Genomic DNA, 27,667 nt, shown 5'->3' on the forward strand with positions numbered 1-27,667 from the left:
GGAAAGGGGATTCTTTGTTGTCATAGTCTAGTCTCTGCCTTAGGCAGACCATGTGTCTCTGGGTCTCCTGGGTAGCACTTTCTTAGTGATCCTGTCCCCCTCCTAGCTGAAGGAAACTCTTAATGGTCTGGGCCCAGGATGGTTTCCTGTCCATCCCTTAGTAGTAGAGAGCTTTTCCTTTTCCCTTTCTCCAGCTTCAGTGAGTTGTCACCTGTGTTCTGAAGGCAACTTGTTTTTGTCTAAGTGGCTTTAAGGCTCTTTCCTCTAGGGGCTTTTTCTAGAGAAGAGCCTGCAAGTGGGTGTGAACTCCCCTTGTGTCTATTGCTTCCAGGGGTTCTGTACTCTTGTGCTAGTCCATACTTGGACTTTAGCAATTTATTTAAAATTTTATTTGAATTCTTACCCATCTGTGTGGTGTGGTGTGCAGCATTGTCTTCCCCTCATGCTTTGCTACTGTTGAGCCAGTGCTGATGTCTCTTCGTGGAAGCACCTGGCTTTCTTTAGATTTCATCCAGGCTACTTGGTCTCCCTACAACTCAGTTCTCAGATGAATTCAGGGAAAGTTATGATTCAGTAAAGTATCTAGCCTTTTCTCATTATTCTACTTGGGGAATGGTCTTTCTAGCTTCCTATATCTTAATCAGAAGTCAAATTACAGTGTTATATAGTCACTTGAAATAGGTGCTGTCTTTGTGGTTGTGTGTTTATTTCAATACATGGTAGTTTCATTGGTTTAATTTTTTCTCTCAGTTTCAGGGATTGCTTCCTTCAAATTTTAATTTTGTTTAATAATTGTATGAAGTGTTTATATGATTGCAAGTCATTTATATGAACAACATATATTGAAAAAAGCCTAGTTTCTCTCCCTGTCTGCTCTATTCTATTCCTTTCTTTCCTCTATAAGAAACCTTTAAAAAAAATTCTATGGCATGTTTCTTATATTTAAGAAATATGAGTGTGGTTAAGAAATTGTTTTTGTTTTGTTTATTTTATTTTATTTTATATTTTATATTTTATTTATTTATTTATTTTTGTATTTTTTTGTATTTTATTTTATTGTAACGGAGTTTTGTTCTTGTTGCCCAGGCTGGAGTGCAATGGCGTGATCTTGGCTCACCACAACCTTCACCTCCCGGGTTCAAGCGATTCTCCTGCCTCAGCCTCCTGAGTAGCTGGGATTACAGGCATGCGCCACCACGCCCAGCTAATTTTTGTATTTTTAATAGAGATGGGGTTTCGCCATGTTGGCCAGGCTGGTCTTGAACTCCTGACCTCTGGTGATCTGCCCGCCTCGGCCTCCCAAAGTGCTGGGATTACAGGCATGAGCCACCACACCCAGCCTTTTACAAATTCTTTGAACATCCTCATTCCTTCTAAAATTTCAGTATACTGTCTGCATTTCATTTATCTGCAACTGTTGCCCACTAAAAATTGTGCCTACTGGGCCAAAAACTGTATGAGAAGTCATTGCCTCTATTTTCTTAGGAATTTGTAGATTCGAGTTTCGGTTGTAACAACATTTGGCAGATGAGTATGAATTTAAAAGTTCACATTCGTTATTCACTTTGAAAATTTTATTTGCTCTGTGATTGCCAGGTAACCTGTAAAGATTGTAATCAAGGTATATTTTGCTATTTCCCTGTTCCCCCCACTTGCCTTTATGGTTCATGTAATGCTCATTTTTAGCCAGCAGAGGCCACTAGAGCCTGCTAGGGAGCAGAAGTGCAACAGAAACGTGGCCATTCTAAGACAGTGATTGCTAAAAGGTCACTTTTTAATAACTTTACAATTATTATCTCAGTCTTGCTAGCTTGTGCCATGTGAAGATTTTATGCTAAATGTTGGTGGGCAAGAAGGTGTCTATGACATTTACTTTAGTTTTTTCATTATGTTTAATCTTTAAAGAAATAAATTTGAGAATTATTGTTAACTGCATTGTGTAATGTGTGTTGAGCTAACACCTACTTTCCTATGTAAAACCCTACAAAATACATGGTCCCAACTCTCTAGGAAATGATGATATATATGAGGAATGCTACAGTTTATTACAGGCTTACTTTTTTTCCCCTGACTCTTCTCAGTTTGCAGGCCTTTCAGATATATCCATCTCACAAGACATCCCCGTAGAAGGAGAAATCACCATTCCTATGAGATCTCGCATCCGGGAGTTTGACAGCTCCACATTAAATGAATCTGTTCGCAATACCATCGTAAGTTAGACTAGTTGAGAGAACTTCTGTTCAGTATTATGGGACTAAGTAACTAATAGTACTTTGCAATATTTTCATTTGGTTCACTGATTTTGAATATATTTTATATACTGAAGTTTAATATTTTATCCTAGAGATTAATTTGGTACAGCCTTTTTGGAGAGCAGTTTGGTTATAATGCATATTAATAATCTTAAAACAGCAAGGTGCAGTGGCTCGCGCCTATAATCTCAGCCCTTTGGGAGGCCAAGGCAGGCGGATCACCTGAGCTCAGGAGTTCGAGACCAACCTGGCCCAGATGGTGAAACTCCATCTCTACTAAAAATACAAAGACTAGCCAGACATGGTGGTGCATGCCTGAAATCCCAGCTGCTTGGGAGACTGAGGCAGGAGAATCGCTTGAACCCGGGAGGCTGAGGTTGCAGTGAGCCGAGGTCGCACCACTGCACTCTGGCCTGGGCGACAGAGTGAGACTCCGTCTCCAAAAAAAAAAAAAAAAAAAAATTCTTAAAATGTCCAAATCTTTTTAAACCAATATATTATCATACTTCTCCAAATATAGTATAAGGAAAGTTTTAAAATGTAAAACAAAAATTTTCAAAATAGAAGTATCAATATACAAAGATGTTTATTATAGCATTCTTTGTAATAGGGGAAAGCTAGAAATTAATGAACCACAGATGAGGTATTGGTTAGGTGAATTATGTTATATCTTTGTGGTGAGATGCTAAGCAACTATTATAAATTATGTTTACAAAGTGTTTAATAACATGGATAAAATTCTAGGTGAAAAAATTAAAACAGAGTTAGCTCAGTGGTACTTTGAGAGGTTGTATTTGTATTACTGAACCCTTCTTCCAGTTTCTTGATTTTTTTTTTTTTTTTGTATCTGGTTTCTAGGATTCATTTACCAATTAAATTGGGAATGTTAGAAATTTATTTTATATATTGCAAAGAATGTAGTAGCTAGAGAGCAGGCTAATTGGTCCTTGGGACCTCATCTTCTATGAACTGAATGTCACGTACTGTGTTTTGTAGAGCAGCTTTTTATAGTACAATTGTTTTAGTTTCTTTAAGCAGCCTATTGGGAGGGCTGTGTTTCTTTTTTATGGATTTTTTCAACATCAAAACAGAACAGATCAAAACAGATGTGGAAAGGTGTTAAAAGTTGGCTTAAGAAGTTAAAGCATAGAAAAAGCATACCCTATCTCTCTGGTTTGTTTGTGTAGTGAAGGAGTTGAACTGGAATTATCTGCAAAATTCAATGAAGAGTTCACAGGAGATTGAAATAAAAGAAATTTTAGCAAATTAAGTAAGGCTGCTGACAACCTTGGTCATCACAATACAACAAGTTGTTTCTGTCTTTCAGATGCGTGATCTAAAAGCTGTTGGGAAAAAATTCATGCATGTTTTGTACCCAAGGAAAAGTAATACTCTTTTGAGAGATTGTAAGTATATGAGGTTTTTAAGGGTTTGCTTAATCTATCTCACTGTATCTTATCATAATACTTTATAAGGCAAATCTCTGTGGTAATAAAACTGACATCATTTTGTAGGATAAAAAATATGTAAACGAATATGTAAATCAAACTTCTGGCAGAAATTAAAAATTTATTTTATTTTATTTTTATTTTCATTTTTTTTGAGACAGAGTCTCACTCTGACTCCCAGGCTGGAGTGCAATGGTGTGATCTTGGCTCACTGCAATCTCCGCCTCCTGTGTTTAAGTAATTTTCATGCCTCAGTCTCCTAAGTAGCTGGGATTAAAGGCACCCACCACCATGCCCAGCTAATTTTTTTTGTATTTTTAGTAGAGACGGATTTCACCAGGTTGGCCAGGCTGGTCTCCAACTCCCGACCTCAGGTGATCCACCCACCTCGGCCTCCCAAAGTGCTAGGATTACAGGCAGACATTAAAAATTTAGATTGGAATCTCAGAGATTGAAAGACTTTGCTTATTATATTGTCCTCATCAATAAATATACACTGGCCAGACACGGTGGCTCATATGTGTAATACCGGCACTTTGGGAGGCCGAAGCAGGAGAATTGTTTGAACTCAGGAGTTTGAGACCAGCCTGGGCAACATGGCGAGACCTCATTTCTACTAAAAATAAAAAAACTAGCCAGGCCTGATAGCGCATGCCTGTAGTCCTAGCTACTTGGGAGGCTGAGGTGGGAGGATTGCTTGAGCCGAGGAGATCAAGGTTGTAGTGCCGTGACTGCGCCACTGTACCCTAGCCTGGGTGACAGAGCGAGACCTGTCTCAAAAAAAAAAAAATATATATATATATATATTTATATATATATATATTTATATATATATATTTATATATATATATATTTATATATATATATTTATATATATATATTTATATATATTTATATATATATATTTATATATATTTATATATATATATATTTATATATATTTATATATATATATTTATATATATATATATTTTTTAATGCTCTAGTGGTTACTACAAAATACATTTCTGGAGGCTGCTAACTTACAATATTTACATATATTACATAATATTCCTGGAAGCTGCTGACACATAAAGAATTAATGATCTCCAAGGGAAAGGCAAATATTTAAATTTTTGTTCGTTAGTTTTTTGAGATGGAGTCTCGCTCTGTTGCCCAGGCTGGAGTGCAATGGCACAATCTCAGCTTACTGCAACTTCTGCCTCCAGGATTCAAGCGATTCTTCTGCCTCAGCCTCTGGAACAACTGGGATTACAGGTGCCCATCACCACATCCAGCTAATTTTTGTGTTTTTATTAGAGACGGGTTTTGCCATGTTGGCCAGGCTGGTCTCAAACTGCTGACCTGAAGTGATCCACCTGCCTTGGCCTCCCAGAGTGCTGGGATTACAGGCGAGGGCCACCACCCCTGGCCTAAATGTTAAATTAATATGATAGTAAATACCCATAAATATTTAACAAATTAATAGTACCTTTATTGACAGTTTCATTTTCAAGCCTATCATTTAGTCTGATGATTGCTTTCTTTATTAGAGTTCTGTCAAAACAGATAGCATCTCATTCTGTTACCCAGGCTCAAATGCAATGGCATAATCATAGCTCACTGCAGCCTCAAACTCTTGGGCTCAAGCAGTCCTTCTGCCAGTGTCCTGAGTAGCTGGGACTGTAGGCACACCTGGCTAGTTTTTAAATATTTTGTAGAGATGGGGGTCTCCCTATGTTGCCCAGGCTTGTCTCAAACTCCTGGCCTCAAGCAGTCTGCCCACCTCAGCTTCCTAAAGTGCTGGGATTACAGGCAAGAGCCACTGCCCAGCCAATGTTTTATTTTTTCAACTTTTTGTTAAAAACTAAGACAAAAGCACACACTTTGGTCTAGGCCTTCACAGGGTCAGAATTGGATCATTAGTACAATTGTCTTCCACCTCTGTATCTGTCCTATTGGAAGGTCTTCTGGGGCATTAACACGCATGAAACTGCCATCTTCGATGATAACAATGCCTTCTTCTGGAATATCTCCTGAAGGACCTGCCTGAGACTGTGTTATGGTTAACTTTTTTTTTTTTTTTTTTTTTTTTTAGAGACATGATCTTGCTCTGTCACTCAGGCTGGAATGCAGTGGCATGATTATAACTCACTATGGCCTCAAACTTCTAGGCTCAAGCCATTCTCCCACCTCAGGCTCCCATGCCCTGAGCCTGTGCCACCAAGCCCAGCTAATTTTTAAAATTTTTTTTGTCTGGGCACGGTGGCTCACGCTTCTAATCCCAGCACTTTGGCAGGCCGAGGTGGGTGGAACACCTGAGGTCAGGAGTTCCAGGCCAGCCTGGCCAACATGGTGAAACCCTGTCTCATTACAAATACAAAAATTAGCTGAGCGTGGTGGCAGGCGCCTGTAGTCTCAGCTACTCCAGAGGCTGAGGCGGAAGAATCACTTGAACCCGGGAGGTGGAGGTTGCAGTGAGCCAAGATTGCACCATTGCACTCCAGCCTGGGTGAAAAGAGGGAAACTCTGTCTCAAAAAAAAAAACCAGAAAACAAAACAAAAAAAACCACATTTTTTTAGAGACAGGGTCTTGCTATGTTATCCAGGCTGAACTTTTTAAGTAGAAGTATTCTCCAACATAACAATGAAAAGTATAGTATAGTAAACACGTAAACCACAGTAACATAGTCATTTTTTATCATTATCAAGTAGAGTATTATGTAGTGTACGTAGTTCTATATTTTTATATGACTGGCAACATACTAGGTTTGTTTATACCAGCATCACCACAGACACGTGAGTAATGTGTTGTACTAGATGTCACTAGGTGATAGGAATTTTTCAGCTCCATTATAATTTTATGGGAACACTATCATTGACCGAAATGTCATTTTGTGGCACATGACAGTACACTTGAATTCAGTTTTTAAGTTGAGCAGGTAAAAAAAAATTAATGAAATTAGCAGCAGTTTTATTAGAAGTGGTAGGATTATGGTTTTTTATGTCTTTTCCAAACTTTCCACAATGGTGTCAAAATTACTTATATAATTAAAAACTAAACAATATTAAGTATATAAATTTGCGTACCTCTCTTGGGTAAGGTTATATACATGTGAGGTTAAAGTTAGATGTGGGATATTTGCCTTTTTGGAATGAATTGAGGAAGGTAATTGTGCTCTAAGCTATGTGCTACTGAACTGTTGGCATACAAATCACTCAGCAGCTTTTTTTGTTTGTTTTTTTGAGACAGAGTCTTGCTCTGTCACCCAGGCTGGAGTGTAGTGAGTGGAGGTTGCGATCTCGGCTCACTGCAACCTCTGCCTCCCGGGTTTAAGGGATTCTCCTGCCTCAGCCTCCCGAGTAGCTGAGATTACAGGTATGTGCCACCACACCTGGCTAATTTTTTTGTATTTTTAGTTAGAGACGGTATTTCACCATGTTGGCCAGGCTCATCTCAAACTCCTGACCTTAAGTGATCTTCCCGCCTCAGCTTCCCAAAGTGCTGGGATTACAGGCATGAGCTACTGAACCCGACCAAATCACTCAGCAGCTGTTTTTGTTTGTTTGTTTTTGAGATGGAGTCTTGCACTGTCACCCAGGCTGGAGTGCAGTGGCACAATCTTGGCTCACTGCAACCTCTGCCACCCGGGTTCAAGCAATTCCCATGCCTCAGCCTCCCGAGTAGCTGGGATTACAGGCACGTGCCACCATGCCCAGCGAATATTTTGTATTTAATAGAGATGGGATTTCATCATGTTGCCCAGGCAGGTCTCAAACTCCTGATTTCAGGCCATCCGCCTGCCTCGGCCTCCCAAAGTGCTAGGATTACAGGCGTGAGCCACCGCACCCAGCCTGCAGCTTTTGATTGAGGCCCATGTTTGCTAGACCTGATGTTGGCAGAGCCTGCAGAGCCTTTTGCAGTTTTCAGAAAGCTTTCATATGTTATTAGAGTTTAACCTTGTGAAATTACCAATACTGGGCTGTTTTTTCACCTAGAAGAATAGCAACTCTATATTAATTCAATATATTAATTATAAAAGGGAAGCAGTATGACAGAGTGGCAAGAACTTTGGTCTAAGAATCAAAAGACCAGGCCGGGTGTGGTGGCTTATGCCTGTAATCCCAGCACTTTGCGAGGCTGAGGCGGGTGGATCGCTTGAGGCCAGGAGTTTGAGACCAGCCTGGGCAACATGGTGAAACTCCATCTGTACAAAAAATACAAATTAGCTGGGTGTGGTGGCGTGTGCCTGTAGTCCCAATTACTCAGGAGTCTGAGGTAGGAGGATCACCTGAGCCTGGGAGGTTGAGGCTGCAGTGATCCATGATCGTACCACTGCACTCTAGCCTGGGCAACAGGGTGAGACCCTGTCTCAAAAAAAAAAAAAAAAAAAAAAAAAAAAGGAATCAGGGCAGGTGCGGTGGCTCACGCCTGTAACCCCAGCACTTTGGGAGGCCAAGGTAGGCAGATCACCTGAGGTCAGTTCGAAATCATCCTGGCCAACATGGTGAAACCCCGTCTCTACTAAAAACACAAAAATTAGCCAAGTATGGTAGCAGGTGCCTGTAATCCCAGCTACTCGGGAGGCTGAGGCAGGAGAATTGCTTGAACCCAGGAGGCAGAGGATGCTATGAGCTGAGATTGCGTCATTGCACTCCAGCCTGGGCGACAAAAGCCAAACTCCATCTCAAAAAAAAAAAAAAAAAAAAAATCAATAGCCCTAGGTTCTGGTCCCACTTCCACATATAAAGCTAGGCAAGTCATTTCCTTCTCAGCTTCATTTTTTTATTTGTGAACTGAGCATGATTATACTTGCATTGTCTAATGCAGTCTCTGACTGGTAAAGTGCCTTGGCTATAGTCTTTTTTTCTTAGAGTATGGGGTAGGGAACCTAGATCTTCTGATTGTTTGTCCATTGGTCTTTAATTATAGCATGCCAGTATGTGTCTTAGTAGATGGGGAGAAGGAAAGGGTGATTTGTGGGATATGAAATAAGCAAAACTGGAAGTCTATGTAAAGAAGTGCATTCAGGATTAGGGGACAGGGAGGGCAGGTAGTGGGAGAGGAGAGGTAGGAAGGCTTGGGCAGACAAAGAGAGCCTTGATGTCTGAATTCTAGGAGGGAGAGAGGTAGATATTAGAATAAAGACAGAAAATATTACCTTCCCTTCTGTCTTGTCTTGTCTTGTAGGGGATTTGTGGGGCCCTTTGATCCTTTGTGTGACACTCGCATTGTAAGTACTTGCATTTTCTTTCTTTGTCATTTGAGCTAGACTAGACTTTTTTGTGCATTTTCAAAATTGTGGGGGATTTTGATTGAATATTTCATTTAGGACTTATGTAACATGTTGTACATGTTATACTCCTTAGGTATTTAAGCCTCTAAAGTCACTTTCCAAATCAATTAAAATATGATGAAATTAGGCTCACCTTCCTTAACCAATGACATTTTAGTGTGTTTTAGCCATGTCTATTCAACAAACATTTATTTACTTATTTACTCTCTTGTTCCTCCCCATTATTAAACTAAGTGCATTAAGGTTTAAGCACCCTTTGTTTGCAAACATAATTCTCTGTAATCTTACTAAAAATATGAATGAGAATGAGAATAAATTAGAAGTAGGAGAGTTAAAAGCAAGATCATGTTTCAGAGTGTTGTACTTTTCCATATACATTGTATGTAAAGGAAGAGGACGGGAAGGAGAAGAAGGTTACACTAGAGAGATGAATATAACCATTGATAGAGTGGGAAAAAATACTGCCCTGGAATTCAGTTCTGAGTTCGCATTCTGACTCTGCTGTCAGCTAGCTATGTGACTTTGGGCTACTAATAACCAATGTTTGTATAATTTTTCCCAGTTTGCAGAAAACTTTAAAATACTTTCTCTTATTTTAACCTCATAGCAAGAATTAAAATTATTTTCTTTTTTTTTTTTTTTTTGACAAACAAGCTCAGGTTCAAAAAGGTTGAGGATTTAACCAAGATCACATAATCAGTGGTAGACCTGAGATTCAACCTCAGGTTTCCTCACTACCTATTCTGTACCTCTAGGGTTCATTACACATCTCTTCCCACCTGGTCACTCTGGGTCTCCTCTTCCATATCTGTAAAGGGAGATGGTTGAGGGTCCTTTCCAGGCTTAACCCTTTATGGGTCTAAATTCACTAAGTTTCTTGCTGACTTCTCTAATTTTTTAAATTTAAATTGAGCATATATTAATTTAGGTAATAATGTAGAGTACTATTTCTTATGCTTTTAGTAACCATGTCAAGGGATGCAGCCTAATGCCTTGATGGAGGGGTTTATATTAGATGTCCCGAGCGTATATATTTTTTTTACTTTTGAAAGATTAACCTTATAGATTATGTAGTTTAACCCCACTTAGTTGCAGAGAAAACTGGAGTCCCAGGACATCAAGTGACATATCTAGTGACAGAATTAGGATCAGTATCTGGGTCTCTTGCCTTCCATACTAGTTAATATTCTTTCCATCATACCATGCTGAAGCAATAGGGATTCCAGACAACAAGTGATGAGTGCTGGCCATTCTTTGCATCTGGTTGTCAGGACTTGGAATGGAATATGCATAGCATAGAATACAAAAGCCTGTGCATACTGCCAAGTAGCATAGCAGGGCAAGAAAGACTTACAGTGTGACTTCTCTATACTGTTTAATAAGAAGAGGTTGTGAGCTTACAGTTATTATTTTTCTTGGTAATAACACCAAGTCCAAATATTCAAAACAGTTTACATCTGTAAAATTCTTAGACAAAGAAAGGATATTTAAGTGGTTGTTCAACTACTCAATTCCAAAGCAAAACCCTTTAGTAATAATCTGTATGTTTTGATTTTTTAAAAATCAACAACTAAAAAGGTTTATAGACTGTTTCCATTTTTATTTATTATTTTTATTTTGTTTTGAGGCAGTCTCACTCGGTTACCCAGGCTGAGTCGGTGGTGTGATTACAGCTCACTGCAGCCTCAACCTCCCAGGCTCAAGCGATTCTCCCAACTCAGCCTTTCTAGTAGCTAGGACTATAGGTGTGTACCACCACGGCCAGCTAATTTTTTATTTTTTGTAGAGACGGGGGTTTCGTCATGTTGCCCAGGCTGGTATCGAACTCCTGGCCTCAAGCGATCTGCCTGTCTTGGCCTCCCAAAGTGCTGAGATTACAGGCTAAGCCACCATACCTGGCCTATTTCCATTTTTAAATATCTCAACTGAAACTTTAACCCAAGAACTACAAATTCTGATGTGTCTAAAGGCTAGAATAGTAACCTAAATGCATGTAGTAGTGATATGGTGACTGTAAGCCCCTTGTACTTATGTCAGCTACACTTGATTGTTGCAGTGTTGGAATACAGGCTCAGTGTTAGAAAGTCTAACAGTTTTTTCAAGAAAATCTAGAAATTCATATTCTTATGTGAAATAAAATAGTGTCAACTTAAATTCAAAATAATCTTAAATATTATATAAGCCCAAAACCTCATATATAAGCCACATTTGACCCTTCAGTTTATAACCTCTGCTTAAAAAAAAGGTCTTCAATAATTCATTTAAACATTTCAACAAGGTCAAATGGAGCACCCCTTGTAGTCCTGAGGCATTTGGAATTTGCAGTAAGGGAGCCTTGCCAAATGCTTGTGTCATTTTCCTTTTAGCACAACCTACATATTACAGATCTTCAGGTGAGGTATAGCACAGCAATCTGATTCAAAGTTTGAGAACCCATGCCTTAACTTTGTTGCCCTAAGTAAAAGATTAAGCAATTCTTATGCTGTTTCCTTTTCTCAGAATGCTGCAAAGAGACTCTGCAGATAGTGAAAAAGATGGAGGGCCCCAATTTGCAGAGGTGTTTGTCATTGTCTGGTTTGGTGCAGTTACCATCACCCTCAACTCAAAACTTCTTGGAGGGAACATGTGAGTATTATTAAAATGCATTCTTTTTTTCCTCTTGCCAGGTAGTATATCTTAGATTAAGGAAGACAGGCTAGTTAGATTTTTTTTTTTTTTGAGACAGGGTGTCAGTCTGTCACCCAGGCTCGAGTGCATTGGTGTGATCATGGCTTACTGCAGCCTCTGTCTCCCAGGCTCAGCCTCCCAAGTAGCTGGGATCCTCCTGCCCCAGCATCCCGAGTAGCTGGGACTACAGGCATGTGCTACTATGCCTGGCTAATTAAAAAATTTTTTTTTTTGTAGAGATGGGGTCCCACTGTATTGCCTAGGCTGATTTTGAACTCCTGGGTTCAAGTGATCCTCTCACCTTGGCCTCCCAAAATGCTGGGATTACAGGCATGAGCCACCATACCTGGCCTGATATTTTGTTTTAAAGAAAAATCAAACTAAATAAGGGCCAAAGAGAAGTGTTCTTAAAACCACTACCACTGTACAGAGATAACCTTGTTAAGTTAAATTATCTTAAATTATCTGAGGTCCTTTGATAAGCTTCAGATGCCCTTTCCAGGCCCTGAAATCATAGGCAGACTTTTTTTGTGTAAGAAGAGTATGTACATTTTGGGGGGCAAGTGGTCCATAGCTTTTAACAAATTCTCAAGTATAATAGGTCTATAACTAGAAAGGATTAAGAACCACCATCTTAGAGGTTCAGAGAAAGATATCTGTAGGAACTAGAGCAGATCATCTGGTGTTAGATGATTGACTTTTAAGGGATTTGAGAGGAGAGGAGGAAGAGTATGGGGAAAGAACATTAAAGCATGTACTTAATTTTTTTTTTGAGATAGAGTCTCGCTCTGTCCAGGCTGGAGTGCGGTGGCACAAGCTCAGCTCACTGCAACCTCCGCCTCCCAGGTTCAAGCAATTTTCCTGCCTCAGCCTCCTGAGTAGCTGGGATTACAGGTGCCCACCACAATTCCCGGCTAATTTTTTTGTATTTTTAGTAGAGATGGGGTTTCACCATGTTGGCCAGGCTGGTCTTGAACTTCTGACCTCAGGTGATCCACCCGCCTTGGCCTCCCAAAGTGTTGGTATTACAGGCGTGAGCCATCGCGCCCAGACAAAAGCATGTACTTAATAATTAATGTTAGGATGTAGATGTTACCAAGAAGGAGGCAACATTCCGTTACATAGAGAAATCTATGTAATAAGCTGTGTCATAACACCCATCAACTGTATTTATGATCTTTATTAATGTATTTTGTTTTTAAGATCTTTTTTTCAGAGCCTCTGTGTGCTGGGTTACTGTATACTTCCCTTGACAGTAGCAATGCTGATTTGCCGGCTGGTACTTTTGGCTGATCCAGGACCTGTAAACTTCATGGTTCGGCTTTTTGTGGTGATTGTGATGTTTGCCTGGTCTATAGTTGGTAAGTATGTACTTATTTCCACAATAACAGAACAGACAAAAACATGATTTAATGCTGAAGACCAGATGAGGAGCAGTATAAGTCCAAAGTTAGATGTGAGTGATATGATTCTTGACAGTATTATCCATAGAACCCTCTTCCCTGAGTAGGCAATGATGGGGCTGCTGTCTGTCTTATCTGAGTTGGATATCTGGACTTATAAGATGTGGAGAGTCACATCTTTTTTCTTTCTTTAAAAAAAAAAAAAAAGATTGGGAAAGTGGATTACACTACATTTAGCCCAGTCCTGGTATATACAAGGTATTAGGTGACTTGTGGAATGACTGGGATCTTTTCCTGACAAACTAATTAAAATAAAAATAACACTTACAGATTGCTTATCAAAAGCCAGGCTCTGTTTAAGTGCTTTATATATATTATCCCATTTAAGCCTCACAGCAACTCTAATAGAGAAATACTATTATTAGTCCCATCTTATAGATGAAGAACAGTTACAGAGAAGTTGAGCAGCTTGCCCTAGGTTGCATTACTAGTGAGTAAGAGAGTCAAATTGCAAACCAGGCAGTCATGAACCTTTAAGAACTATACTATACCACCTTCCAGTGTAGATTGTAAGTATCATTATATAGCACTTTTCTGCTTCCGTAAAACATTTTGCTAAAGACTAGGAAGGGCCTATAGCAATGATAATGAATGCTATTTGCTCATTGTTTTTATATTTCTAAAGTTCTCTTAAGATTCCAGCTTAAATTTAGAAGTGTTCACTAGCCTCTGCTTTAATGGATAGGCAGACTGCTTAATATTTTTAAGTGTAGTAACATCTCATTGCTCTGGAACATGGTTGAAAGCTAAGAAGTAATCCAACAAAGGTCTGAGAGAGCCAGAACTGATATTCCAAAGACTGTATATTAAGCTTGGGTGCTTTTCCCATGGGGAGAGCCCCTCATTCTCTCACTGAGAATCTCATAATTACCATAAGTGTAATTATATTTACTTAGTTATCCAGTGTCCAGGCTCACAGGTGATCACGAAGTAGAATCATAGGAGAGAGAAACTTTAATTCAGCAAACATTAATCACCAACTATGTGTCAGGCATAATTTTAGGCATGGTCTTTGTCCTTGGAGTTCACAATCTAACAGAGCAGCCTGACATGAAAACACTTAAAGGCAATAGGTGTTCTAGGTGGGAGATGGAGATTTATGCACAGTACAGTGGGGACAGACATGATTATTCAGGAAAGATTTCCCAGAGATGTAATGATGATGATGATGATGATGATTAGTATTTGAGACAGAGTCTCACTCTGTCGCCCAGGCTGGAGTGCAGTGGCGCTATCTCGGCTCATTGTAACCTCCACCTCCTGGATTCAAGCAGTTCTCCTGCCTCAGCCTCCCGAGTAGCTGGGATTATAGCTATGTGCCACCACACCTGATTAATGTTTATGTTTTTAGTAGAGATGGGATTTCACCATGTTGGCCAGGCTGGTCTCGAACTCCTGACCTCAGGTGATCCACCTGCCTTGGCCTCTCAAAGTGCTGGGATTACAGACATGAGCCACCGCACCTGGCTGATTATTTTCATTTATTTGTTTATTTGGCTAAAATATATATGTTTTTATATTATTATTATACTTTAAGTTCTGGGATACATGTGCAGAACATGCAGGTTTGTTACATAGGTATACACATGCCATGGTGGTTTGCTGCACCCATCAACCCGTCATCTACATTAGGTATTTCTCCTAATGCTATTCCTCCCCTAGCGCCCCCAACCCCTGACAGGCCCCAGTGTGTGATGTACCCCTCCCTGTGTCCATGTGTTCTCATTGTTCAACCCCCACTTATGAGTGAGAACATGTGGTGTTTGGTTTTCTTCTTCTTCTTTTTTTTTTTTTTTAATTATTATTATACTTTAAGTTTTAGGGTACATGTGCACAATGTGCAGGTTAGTTACATATGTATATATGTGCCATGTTGGTGTGCTGCACCCATTAACTCAGTGTTTGGTTTTCTGTTCCTGCGGTAGTTTGCTGAGAATGATGGTTTTCAGCTTCATACATGTCCCTGCAAAGGATATGAACTCAACCTTTTATATGGCTGCATAGTATTCCATGGTGTGTATGTGCCACATTTTCTTTATCCAGTCTATCACTGATGGGCATTTGGGTTGGTTCCAAGTCTTTGCTATTGTGAACAGTGCAGCAGTAAACATAGGTGTGCATGCGTCTTTACAGTATTACCCAGTAATGGGATTGCTGGTTCAAATGGTATTTCTGGTTCTAGATCCTTGAAGAATCACCACACTGTCTTCCACAATGCTTGAACTAATTTACACTCCCACCAACAGTGTAAAAATATTTCTATTTCTTCACATCCTCTCCAGCATCTGTTGTTTCCTGACTTTTTAATGATAGCCATTCTAACTGGCGTGAGATGGTATCTCATTGTGGTTTTGATTTGCATTTCTCTCATGAGCAGTGATGAGCTTTTATTCATATGTTTGTTGGCCACATAAATGTCTTCTCTTGAGAAGTGTCTGTTCGTATCCTTCGCCCACTTTTTGATGGGGTTGTTTTTTTCTTGTAAATTTGTTTAAGTTCTTTGTAGATTCTGGATATTAGCCCTTTGTCAGATGGATAGATTGCAAAAATTTTTTCCCATGCTGTAAGTTGCCTGTTCACACTGATAATAGTTTCTTTTGCTGTGCAGAAGCTCTTTAGTTTAATTAGATCCCATTTGTCAATTTGGCTTTTGTTGCTATTGCTTTTGGTGTTTTAGTCATGAAGTCTTTGCCTATGCCTGTGTCCTAAATGGTACTATCTAGGTTTTCTTGTAGGGTTTTTATGGTTTTAGGTCTTACATTTAAGTCTTTAATCCATCTTGAGTTAATTTTTGTATAAGGTATAAGGAAAGGGTCCAGTTTCAGTTTTCTGCATATGGCTAGCCAGTTTTCCCAACACCATTTATTAACTAGGGAATCCTTTCCCGATTGCTGGTTTTTATCAGGCTTGTCAAAGATCAGATGATTTTGGATGGGTGGCATTATTTCTGAGGCCTCTGTTCTGTTCCATTGGTCTATATATTTGTTTTGGTACCAGTACTATGCTGTTTTGGTTACTATAGCCTTGTAGTATAGTTGGAGGACATGTAGAGTGATACCTCCAGCTTTGTTCTTTTTGCTTAGGATTGTCTTGGCTATATGGGCTCTTTTTTGGCTCCATATGAAATTTAAAGTGGTTTTTTCTACTTCTATGAAGAAAGTCAATGGTAGCTTGACGGGGATAGCATTGAATCTATAAATTACTTTGGGCAGTATGGCCATTTTCATGATATTGATTCTTCCTATCCATGAGCATGGAATGTTTTTCCATTTGTTTGTGTTCTCTCTTATGTCCTTGAGCAGTGGTTTGTAGTTCTCCTTGAAGAGGTCCTTCATATCCCTTGTAAGTTGGATTCCTAGGTATTTTATTCTCTTTGTAGCAATTGTGAATGGGAGTTCACTCATGATTTGGCTCTTTGTTTGTCTATTATTGGTATATAGGAAGGCTTGTGATTTTTGCACATTGATTTTGTATCCTGAGACTTTGCTGAAGTTGCTTATCAGCTTAAGGAGATTATGGGCTGAGACGATGGGGTTTTCTAAATATACAATCATGTCATCTGCAAACAGAGACAATTTGACTTCCTCTCTTTCTATTTGAATACCCTTTATTTCTTTCTCTTGCCTGATTTCCCTGGCCAGAGTTTATGTTGAATAGGAGTGGTGAGAGAGGGCATCCTTGTCTTGTGCTGGTTTTCAAAGGGAATGCTTCCAGTTTTTGCCCATTCAGTATGATATTGGCTATGGGTTTGTCATAAATAGCTCTTATTATTTTGAGATACGTTCCATCAATACCTAGTTTATTGAGAGTTTTTAGCATGAAGTGGTGTTGAATTTTATCAAAGGCCTTTTCTGCATCTGTTGAGATAATCATGTGGTTTTTGTCATTGGTTCTGTTTATGTGATGAATTACATTTATTGATTTGCATATGTTGAACCAACCTTGCATCCCAAGGATGAAGCTGACTTGATCATGGTGGGTAAGCTTTTTGATGTGCTGCTGGATCCAGTTTGCAAGTATTTTATTGAGGATTTTCACATTGATGTTCATCAAGGATATTGGCCTGAAATTTTCTTTTTTTGTTGTGTCTCTGCCAGGTTTTGGTATCAGGATGATGCTGGCCTCATGAAATGAGTTAGGGAGGAATCCCTCTTCTTCTATTGTTTGGAATAGTTTCAAACGGAATGGTACCAGCTCCTCTTTGTGCCTCTGGTAGAATTTAGCTGTGAATCTGTCTGGTCCTGGGCATTTTTTGGTTGGTAGGCTATTAATTACTGCCTCAATTTCAAAACTTATTATTGGTCTATTCAGGGATTCGACGTCTTCCTGGTTTAGTCTTGGGAGGGAGTATGTGTCCAGGAATTTATCAATTTCTTCTAGATTTTCTAGTTTATTTGCATAGAGGTATTTATAGTATTCTCTGATGATAGTTTGTATTTCTGTGGGATCAGTGTTGATCTCCAGTTTATCAGTTTTTATTGTGTCTGTTTGATTCTTCTCTCTTCTTTATTAGTCTGGCTAGTGGTCTATTTTGTTAATCTTTTCAAAAAAACAGTTCCTGTATTCATTGATTTTTTGAAGGGTTTTTCTTGTCTCTATCTCCTTCAGTTCTGTTCTGATCTTAGTTATTTCTTGTCTTCTGCTAGTTTTTGAATTTGTTTGCTCTTGCTTTTCTAGTTCTTTTAATTGTGATGTTAGGGTGTCAGTTTTAGATCTTTCCCGCTTTGTCCTGTGGGCATTTAGTGCTATAAATTTCCCTCTAAACACTGCTTTAGCTCTGTTGCAGAGATTCTGGTATGTTCTGTCTTTGTTCTTATTGGTTTCAAAAAACTTGTTTATTTCTGCCTTAATTTCATTGTTTACCCAGTAGTCATTCAAGAGCAGGTCGTTCAGTTTCTGTGTAGCTGTGCGGTTTTGAGTGAGTTTCTTAATCTTGAGTTCTAATTTGATTGCACTGTGGTCTGAGAGACTATGATTTCCATTCTTTTGCATTCTGTTGTTATGATTTCCATTCTTTTGCCTTTGTTGAGGAGTATTTTACTTCCAATTATGTGGTCAATTTTAGAATAAGTGTGATGTGGTGCTGAGAAAAATGTATATTCTGTTGATTTGGGGTAGATATCTGTTAGGTCCATTTGGTCCAGAGCTGAGTTCAAGTCCTGAATATCCTTGTTAATTTTCTGTCTCATCTATCTGTCTAATATTGACAGTGGGGTGTTAAAGTCTCCCACTATTATTGTGTGGGAGTATAAGTCTCTTCGTAGGTCTTTAAGAATTTGTTTTATGAACCTGGGTGCTCCTGTATTGGGTGCATATATATTTAGGATAGTTAGCTCTTCTTTTTGCATTGATCCCTTTACCATTATGTAATGCCCTTCTTTGTCTTTTTTGATCTTTGTTGGTTTAAAGTCTGTTTTATCAGAGACTAGGATTGCAACCCCCACTTTTTTTGCTTTCCATTTGCTTGGTGAATATTCTTCCATCCCTTTATTTTGAGCTTATATGTGTCTTTGCACGTGATATGGGTCTCCTGAATACAGCACACTGATGGGTCTTGACTCTTTATCCAATTCGCCAGTCTGTGTCTTTTAATTGGGGCATTTAGCCCATTTATATTTAAGGTTAATATTGTTATGTGTAAATTTGATACTGTCATGTTGCTAGCTGGTTATTTTGCCCATTAGTTGATGCCATTTCTTCATAGTGTCGATAGTCTTTACAATTTGTTACGTTTTTGCAGTGGCTGGTACTGGTTTTTCCTTTCCATGTTTAGTGATTCCTTCAGGAGCTATTGTAAGGCAGGCCTGGTGGTGACAAAATCTCTCAGAATTTGCTTGTCTGTAAAGGATTTTATTTCTCCTTCGCTTATGAAGCTTAGTTTGTCTGGATATGAAATTCTGGGTTGAAAATTCTTTTCTTTAAGAATGTTGAATATTGGCCCCCACTCTCTTCTTGTAGGGTTTCTGCCGAGAGATCTGCTGTTAGTCTGATGGGCTTCCCTTTGTGGGTAACCCGACCTTTCTCTCTGGCTGCCTTTAACATTTTTTCCTTCATTTCAACCTTGGTGAATCTGACAATTATGTGTCTTGGGGTTGCTCTTCTCAAGGAATATCTTTGTGGTGTTCTCTGTATTTTCTGAATTTGAATATTGGCCTGCCTTGCTAGGTTGGGGAAGTTCTCCTGGATAACATCCTGCAGAGTGTTTTCCAACTTGGTTCCATTCTCCCCATCACTTTCAGGTACACCAATCAAAGGTAGGTTTGGTCTTTTCACATAGTCCCATATTTCTTGGAAGCTTTGTTCATTCCTCTTCATTCTTTTTTCTCTAATCTTGTCTTCCCACTTTATTTCATTAAGTTGATCTTCAATCTCATATCTTTTCTTCTGCTTGATCGATTCAGCTATTGACACTTGTGTATGCTTCATGAAGTTCTCATGCTGTGTTTTTGAGCTCCGTCAGGTCATTTATGTTCTCTAAACTGGTTATTCTAGTTAGCAATTTCTCTAACCTTTTTTCAAGGTGCTTAGCTTCCTTGCATTGCATTAGAACATGCTCCTTTAGCTTAGAGGAGTTTGTTATTACCCACCTTCTGAAGTCTACTGTCAGTTCGTCAAACTCATTCTTCATCCAGTTTTGTTCCCTTGCTGGCAAGGAGTTGTGATCCTTTGGAGGAGAAGAGACATTCTGGTTTTTGGAATTTTCGGCCTTTTTGTGCTGGTTTTTCCTCATCTTCATGGATTTATCTACCTTTGGTCTTTGATGTTGGTGACCTTTGGATGGGGTTTCTGTGTGGATGTCCTTTTTTTTGATGTTGATGCTATTCCTTTTTGTTTGTTAGTTTTCCTTCTAACAGTCAGGCCCCTCTGCTGCAGGTCTGCTTGAGTTTGCTGGAGGTCCACTCCAGACCCTGTTTGCCTGGCTATCACCAGCGGAGGCTGCAGAACAGCCAGGATTGCTGCCTGCTCCTTCCTCTGGAATCTTCATCCCAGAGGGGCACCTGCCAGATGCCAGCCAGAGCTCTCCTGTATGAGGTGTCTGTCAACCCCTGCTGGGAGGTGTCTCCCAGTCAGGAGGCATGGGGGTCAGGGATCCACTTGAGGAAGCAGTCTGTCCCTTAGCAGAGTTGAAGCACTGTGCGCTGCTCTCTTCAGAGCTGGCAGGCAGGAATGTTTAAGTTGCTGAAGCTGTGCTTACAGCTGCTCCATCCTCCAGGTGCTCTGTCCCATGAAGATGGGAGTTTTATCTATAAGCCCCTGACTGGGGCTGCTGCCTTTCTTTCAGTGATGCCCTGCCCAGAGAGGAGGAATCTAGAGAGGTAGTCTGGCTACAGCAGCTTTGCTGAGCTGTGGCGGGCTCTGGCCAGTTTGAACTTCCCTGTGGCTTTCTTTACACTGTGAGGGGAAAACTGCCTACTCAAGCCTCAGTAATGGTGGTCGCCCTTCCCTCCACCAAGCTCGAGCATCCTAGGTCCACTTCAGACTGCTGTGCTGGCAGTGAGAATTTCAAGCCAGTGGATCTTAGCTTGTTGGGCTCCGTGGGGGTGGGATCCGTTGAGCTAGACCACTTGGCTCCCTGGCTTCAGCTCCCTTTCCAGGGGAGTGAACGCTTCTGTCTCGCTGGTGTTCCAGACGCCACTAGGGTATAAAAAAAAACTCCTGCAGCTAGCTTGGTGTCTGTCCAAATGGCCGCCCAGTTTTGTGCTTGAAATCCAGGGCCCTGGTGGCATAGGCATCTGAGGGAGTGTCCTGGTGTGTGGGTTGTGAAGACTGTGGCGAAAGTGTAGTATCTGGGCCAGAATGCGCTGTTCCTCATGGCACAGTTCCTCATGGCTTCTCTTGGCTAGGGTAGGGAGTTCCCTGACCCCTTGTGCTTCCCAGGTGAGGTGACTCCCCACCCTGCTTCAGCTCACCCCCCATGGGCTGCACCCACTGTCTAACCAGTCCCAACGAGATGAGCTGGGTACCTCAGTTGGAAATGCACAAATCACCTGCCTTCTGCATTGCTCTCGCTGGGAGCTGCAGACCAGAGCTGTTCCTGTTCGGCCATCTTGCCAGCCACCTCCTATTATTTTTCTTTAAAGAGATGGGGTTTTACTCTGTCATTCAGTCTGGAGTGGAGTGGTGCAACCGTAACATACTGCAGCCTTGAACTCCTGGCTTCAAGCAGTTCTCCCACCTCAGCCTCCCGAGTAGCCGAGATTACAGGCATAAGCCATAGCACCCAGAGAGAGGAATGATTCTTTTTTGTTTGTTTGTTTGTTTTGTTTTTTGAGACTGAGTCTTGCTCTGTCACCCAGGCTGAAGTGCAGTGGCACCATCTTGGCTCACTGCAACCTCCGCCTCTTGAGTTCAAACAATTATCCTGCCTCAGCCACCCGAGTAGCTGGGATTACAGGTGCCCGCCACCACACCTGGCTAATTTTTGTATTTTTATTAGAGATGGGGTTTCACCATGTTGGCCAAGCTGGTCTCGAACTCCTGACCTCTGGTGATCTGCCTGCCTTGGCCTCCCAAAATGCTGGAATTACAGGCATGAGCCACCGCGCCTGGTCAGAAGGGTGATTCTTGATGAGTAAAACGATGATTAGGTTTTTCTTAGATGGACAAGAGGGATGGCATTTAAAAGAGCTGATAATTTCAGAAGCACAGTTAGCTCAAAAAGCACAGCAGCACGAGGCCATTTACCATAGGAACAAATAACCTTACCCATCTTTGTAAGCCTTTTCAGTACAGTTCAATAACTTTTCCAGAAAAGGTTAAAAAACTCTTTAGAAAGATTTCCATCCAAAATGGTTTAGTACTTGAAATAAGAAGTCTTCAGCTCTCTGAAAAACTATGTTGCAGAATGCCTTTATCTCTGAGGATCACCAGTATAACTAAACTTTTAGTGTAATTCTGTGGTCTAGATATGCCAAGCTGATGAATGTTTAGTAAATGTTAGTAGTTGTGACAATATTACTGTATTAAACATTCCTTTTTGTTTTGTCTTGTTTTGTTTAGCCTCCACAGCTTTCCTTGCTGATAGCCAGCCTCCAAACCGCAGAGCCCTAGCTGTTTATCCTGTTTTCCTGTTTTACTTTGTCATCAGTTGGATGATTCTCACCTTTACTCCTCAGTAAATCAGGAATGGGAAATTAAAAACCAGTGAATTGAAAGCACATCTGAAAGATGCAATTCACCATGGAGCTTTGTCTCTGGCCCTAGTTTGTCTAATTTTGGAGGTATTTGATAACTGAGTAGGTGAGGAGATTAAAAGGGAGCCATATAGCACTGTCACCACTTATTTGAGGAACTGATGTTTGAAAGGCTGTTCTTTTCTCTCTTAATGTCATTTCTTTAAAAATACATGTGCATACTACACACAGTATATAATGCCTCCTTAAGGCATGATGGAGTCACTGTGGTCCATTTGGGTGACAACCAGTGACTTGGGAAGCACATAGATACATCTTACAAGTTGAATAGAGTTGATAACTATTTTCAGTTTTGAGAATACCAGTTCAGGTGCAGCTCTTAAACACATTGCCTTATGACTATTAGAATATGCCTCTCTTTTCATAAATAAAAATACGTGGTCTATATCCATTTTCTTTTATTTCTCTCTTTTAAGCTTAAAAAGGCAATGAGAGAGGTTAGGAGTGGGTTCATACATGGAGAATGAGAAAACATGCATTAACCAATATTCAGATTTTGATCAGAGGAAATTCTACATTTGTTGCAAAAAAAAAAAAAAAAGCAAAGGGCCTCTAAAGAATCAGCCTCTTTGGTCCCTTTGTGCAGTCACCTTTTCGCCATGTTTAACAGCATCTTGGTTGGCACTCTAGTCTTAATCTTGCTCCTTAGCTTTGAATATGCAGTCTAAAATGTTAGTAGTCAACATGTAATTTTCCTTTGACTGAAATTCTGAATATTCCAATGCTGGAACTTATCCAAAAAGAAGACCTCAGAAACTTAGATTGGTAGATCTCTAGTGCATATTATCATGTGGGCACCTTCTCTTAGGGTGGAATGAGGCAGTCTGGATGCAGCATAGTTAAAAGGAGCTCTTTAATATTCTCTGTAGTCTGGCCTCTTAACTAGAAAGTAAAGCTAAATCAGAAGCCTGTTATTTAACCGTGTGAACAGGGAGGGATTTAGTGTTCTGATGGCTGATTAATAGAACAGCTAGAAACTTAGAGCATGACGTGGGATGGGATGAGTTTACAGCTGCTGCCTTTTCATAGTGAGCTTAGCAGTTTTCTCATTAGATGTGTTTTTTTGGGTTGGGGAATAGCAATTTATTTTATTGATTTTAGATTTTATCAAGCTAATTAGCTCCCCTTTAGATAAGTACATGTTGCACATGTGCACCTACTTGTACTCTCAGATATTTATGCACACAAGTGTGAAGGTTTTTCAGGGAGCAGAGCATCTGGGACAGGCTGATTCTGAGCTAAACAGGGCTCCTTTAAGGCAATATGAACTGTTGCCTTCTATAAATTGCACATTGAGGAACTCTAATAGACAAAGATTAGGTGTCAGGCAGAAAACACTCATTGTAAATATACTATTAGTTGATAAACATAGGACTTTCTTATTCCCCAATTTTTCTTTATCATATAATTTAAATATTTATTCATTTTGTATTTAAAGACTACCTACACATAGATACATGATTCCAAAATCATACTTTCTCCATCCCCACATTAGCCAAGTGAATACAGGGCCAAATGGGTTCTTGGAATGATAATAACAAAGCATTACAAAGTGAGTCCCTTTGGTTCCAGCCTTGTCCAGAGTTTTTGGTTATATATTTCTATTTATTACAATTTACCTTTTAAATTGTAAAATAAACCTTTGTGTGGATAGAGCCAATGTTTCAATCTTGAATGAGTAAAGAAAATACTTTGGAACTGATCCTCATTTTGAAATTGGTTCTAAATTATTATCCATTTCCAATGTCTGAAATTCTCTTACTTCCTGCTAAAACTCTCTTTCTGCCAAAGTTGTTTCGTAATCTGTCTCAATGACTATAATGTAAAATTAAAGAAGTAACCATGCTTCTCAAGGGGGAATTAAAAGTGTTTATTGAATTTTACTCTGGCTAATTGTTTGGTCAGAAATTCCTAAGGCCACAGCTTTGGGGGGTTCGTGTAGATGTACATGGTGCGTGGGTTATAAATATTGGAACTTAAGGCAGCTTGTTCTATGTATTTATCTTTGCTCTTGGGTGACTTAGGGAATGATTTTATTTGATTTAACCTTTCTGTTTGCCCCGAGAATACTCGCCAGTGGCACTTGCAGTTGTAGGATTTACCCCAAGATAACTTTGCCAACGAAATATTTCGCTTTTATTATTTTCACATCATTCTAGTATATGGACTTTGGAAACAAAAGACATTGTTCTATTTATAGCATTCTTTTTTTTTTAGTGGCGGTATTTCCATTTACAAAATATAGTAACTCTTGATTACTGAAAATGTCAAATCCTAGAAAACGTAGCATGCCTATACGTGATGTTAACATCATTCTCGAACAGTTGTTGGCCGAAGATTCATTTGATGAGTCCAATTTTTTTGAAATAGACAATTCTGATGTTCCGTTTAGAAATAACTCAGTTTTTATCTTTTTTCACATTGAAAATCAGTCAGATTTGCTTCAGCCTCAAAGAGAATGCTTATGTAAATTAGCGCTGGCAGTTTTTTTTTTTTTTTTCTAGACAGGAAAAGGGTTAAATGAAGGTTGATAAAATGGATGTTCAATTGTCTCTGAAAGTGAGTGGCTTGAAGGGATGAATAAATATTTTCTTAATATATTCAAAAAAGTGCATTTCTTTCTGTGATGGAAGTTAAGACCTAAACGTCTGGAAGTTGTAACCCTCAACACAGCTTTTCCTGATTTGCTGCAAAGGCACATAGCTAATTATAGAAGTGAAGACGGCAAGAACGGGGACTCCAACAAAGGAAACCCTGTTGCAGGATTTGGGAGCTTTCATGCTTCAGATGAAATTCAGGCATGTGAGCATCACTGCAGAATGTGGTGCATCATTGCCATCATGAGTAATCACTTGCTGCTCCTACTTCTGAGACCAAGACTCTGTTGTCATATTCTTTAGCAATAGGATGGGTAAAGACTGGATTTAATCGCTGTTCAGAGTATAAAAACTCAATTGATGCCAACATATCTGAATGTGCAGTATAGTCTTAAAAGTCAACTGTTAATCATTAAGTCTTTTGCCTCTGAAGAGGTTTATTACATGAGTTGATTTTGATATTTTCATTGTGGTGGGGTTTTCCTGTTGTTGGGCAAGGTGGGGTCACAGGACACGGGACTAGTAAGCATTTTACTGCTTACTATATTTGTCTTTTTATAAACAGTATCTCCCAAAATGTGATTAGAAGGCTAGCAAGCCTGTATTTGGACATTTAATTGTGTACTTTATATAATGTAACTACTAACAGTATTTGAACTGCCTGTTCATTCCTGGAGACAAAAATGAAAATCTCCTGTCAGTTCAAGTTCTTGGGTAACATCAAGTCATTAGAATTTATCTAAAGCTTATCATGATTTGATAAGACATCCATTGCATGCAGCTGTTTTAGTTCAGTGCAAAACACTGAAATTGTGATTCTTAGACTGTTTCTGAGACATTTGGATGGAAATAAATGTATAAATGTTAATTCATGTATATAAATTAGAAACACTTTTCTAGATTCTGTAGGCTTTTGTTAAAAATAGAGAATTTCTTGGGGTTTTCTTAGGCCACGGAATGGCCAAATAATAATAATGACAATGATATTACTAATAATAATAACTAACCTTTATTTGGCACTTACTGTGTGCCAGGCACTATTCTATTTTTTTAAGAATTTTTAAAATAACAGCTTTATTGAGATACACTTTACCATAAACTTCACCTTTTTTTTTTTTATTTTTTTTTTTATGAGACACGGACTCACCCTGTCACCCAGGCTGGAGTGCAGTGGAGCAGTCATGGCACACTGTAGCCTCGACCTCCCTGGGCTCAAGCAATCCTCCCACTTCAGTGTCCCGAGTAGTTGGGACTACAGGCATGCGTCACTACACCTAATTGGCTAATTTTTGTAGTTTTTGTAGAGATAGGGTTTCGCCATGTTGCCCAGGCTGGTCTTGAATTCCTGGGCTCAAGCGATCCGCCTGCTTTGGCCTCCCAAAACAGTGAGATTACAAGCGTGAGCCACCATGCCTGGCTGAAATTCACCTTTTAAGATGTACAATTCAGTGGTTTTTAGTATATTCACACACAAAATTGCACAACTATCACTACTATCTAATTTTAGATCATTTTGTAACTTCACCAAGAAACCCCAGGTCTGTCAGCAGTCAGTTCCATTCCCCCTTCATCCCAGCCCCTGGCAACCACTAATCTGCTTTCTGTCGCTATTGATTTGGCCAGACACTATTCTTCTGTGCTTGTCATGCATCTCCTGTAATCCCAGTGCTACAATTCTCATTTTATGTGGAAAATTGAGGCACTGAGAGGTTAAGTAAATTGCCCACGGTCACACAGTAATTTGATTTACAACAGTAATAACACATTAGATGAGAACACAGTAGGACACAATTTTGAATTCCATTTTTATGTACCTGAAATGAATACACCCCTCCCCCAAGGTATTTTTCCTATTGTTAGCCTTTGTACCCTAGGTACAAATATAGGTATTTTCCCTATTGTGTTATGTACCTGAAATGAATACACCCCTCCCCCAAGGTATTTTCCCTATTGTTAGCCTTTGTACCCTAGAACTGACTGGATGTAGATAACATTTGTTTTCGGAGTAATGGAACACTGTATCAGCAGCATCTGAGAACATAAGAACAGTTGGACATTGGAAAGAGTTAGGTTTGTTGCCCTCATCCCTCCTTGAACCTCTTTTCTCACCCGCTTCCACCACCACCACACATATATACCCCTTTTTCTCAGTCTTAAGAGTCAAACAATTTCTGCCTCTTTCTTTTTAATTTTCCCAGAGGGATAGTTAATGCATCACAATTTAACTTGTCTATTCAGGTATTAATAGTCAAGGGATGCATCTGGTTGCTTATAGTACCAGTTATATTCCTAGGACCTTAGAGAGCAGTAGTGTGAGAATAGAATGACTTTCTATTTGGGTTAAACTATGTGGGAGGAAAAAGTAACAATAAAGGCTTTGCCTTAATGGATCAAGTGTTCTGCCTGGTGGGAAGTGGCCACACGCTGCGCTGCGCTGCTCTTGTTTACTCTGTTCTTTCAGAGCCTTTGTACTTTGCCATCACTGCTGGTAATTTCTTGGTCCTTTTCGATACTCCATTTTAATCTTGATTTTTTTCTATAAATAATAAATCTGTGAAAAATCTGTAAAAAGATTTGTGACTATTAAATGTGCAAATAAAAACACTGGAAAAAGAATTTGTGTGTGCCTATTCTTGTACTGAAGGCACAGAGATTTGCTACATACTGATTTCAGATATATTGTCATCCGACAATATTGAATGCTTTGTAAACTGGGCAGAGAGCAAGTAAGAAAGGGAAGTCACATTTATTGAGCAAATGCTGTATACCA

At 39.6% G+C, this 27,667-nt stretch overlaps 1 protein-coding gene across 2 annotated transcripts in view; it reads left to right on the forward strand.

The window, feature by feature from the left end:
• The window catches only part of YIPF6 (Yip1 domain family member 6), a 76,004-nt gene that overhangs the window by 11,188 nt on the left and 37,149 nt on the right, over positions 1 to 27,667 (forward strand). Inside the window, exons 2-7 of one of the 2 annotated variants that reach the window (XM_054472035.2) lie at positions 2,082 to 2,210; positions 3,580 to 3,658; positions 8,871 to 8,913; positions 11,476 to 11,601; positions 12,847 to 13,004; positions 22,107 to 27,513. In XM_054472035.2, coding sequence (XP_054328010.1) covers positions 2,082 to 2,210; positions 3,580 to 3,658; positions 8,871 to 8,913; positions 11,476 to 11,601; positions 12,847 to 13,004; positions 22,107 to 22,225 — 654 coding nt within the window. In that variant the 3' untranslated portion in view covers positions 22,226 to 27,513. Of the gene's footprint in view, positions 1 to 2,081; positions 2,211 to 3,579; positions 3,659 to 8,870; positions 8,914 to 11,475; positions 11,602 to 12,846; positions 13,005 to 22,106; positions 27,514 to 27,667 lie in introns of those variants that run through there. The other variant, XM_054472036.2, reaches the window with a different exon arrangement.

Source organism: Pongo pygmaeus, chromosome X (assembly GCF_028885625.2).
Source record: "Pongo pygmaeus isolate AG05252 chromosome X, NHGRI_mPonPyg2-v2.0_pri, whole genome shotgun sequence".
In the NCBI taxonomy this organism is placed as follows: Eukaryota; Metazoa; Chordata; class Mammalia; order Primates; family Hominidae; genus Pongo; species Pongo pygmaeus.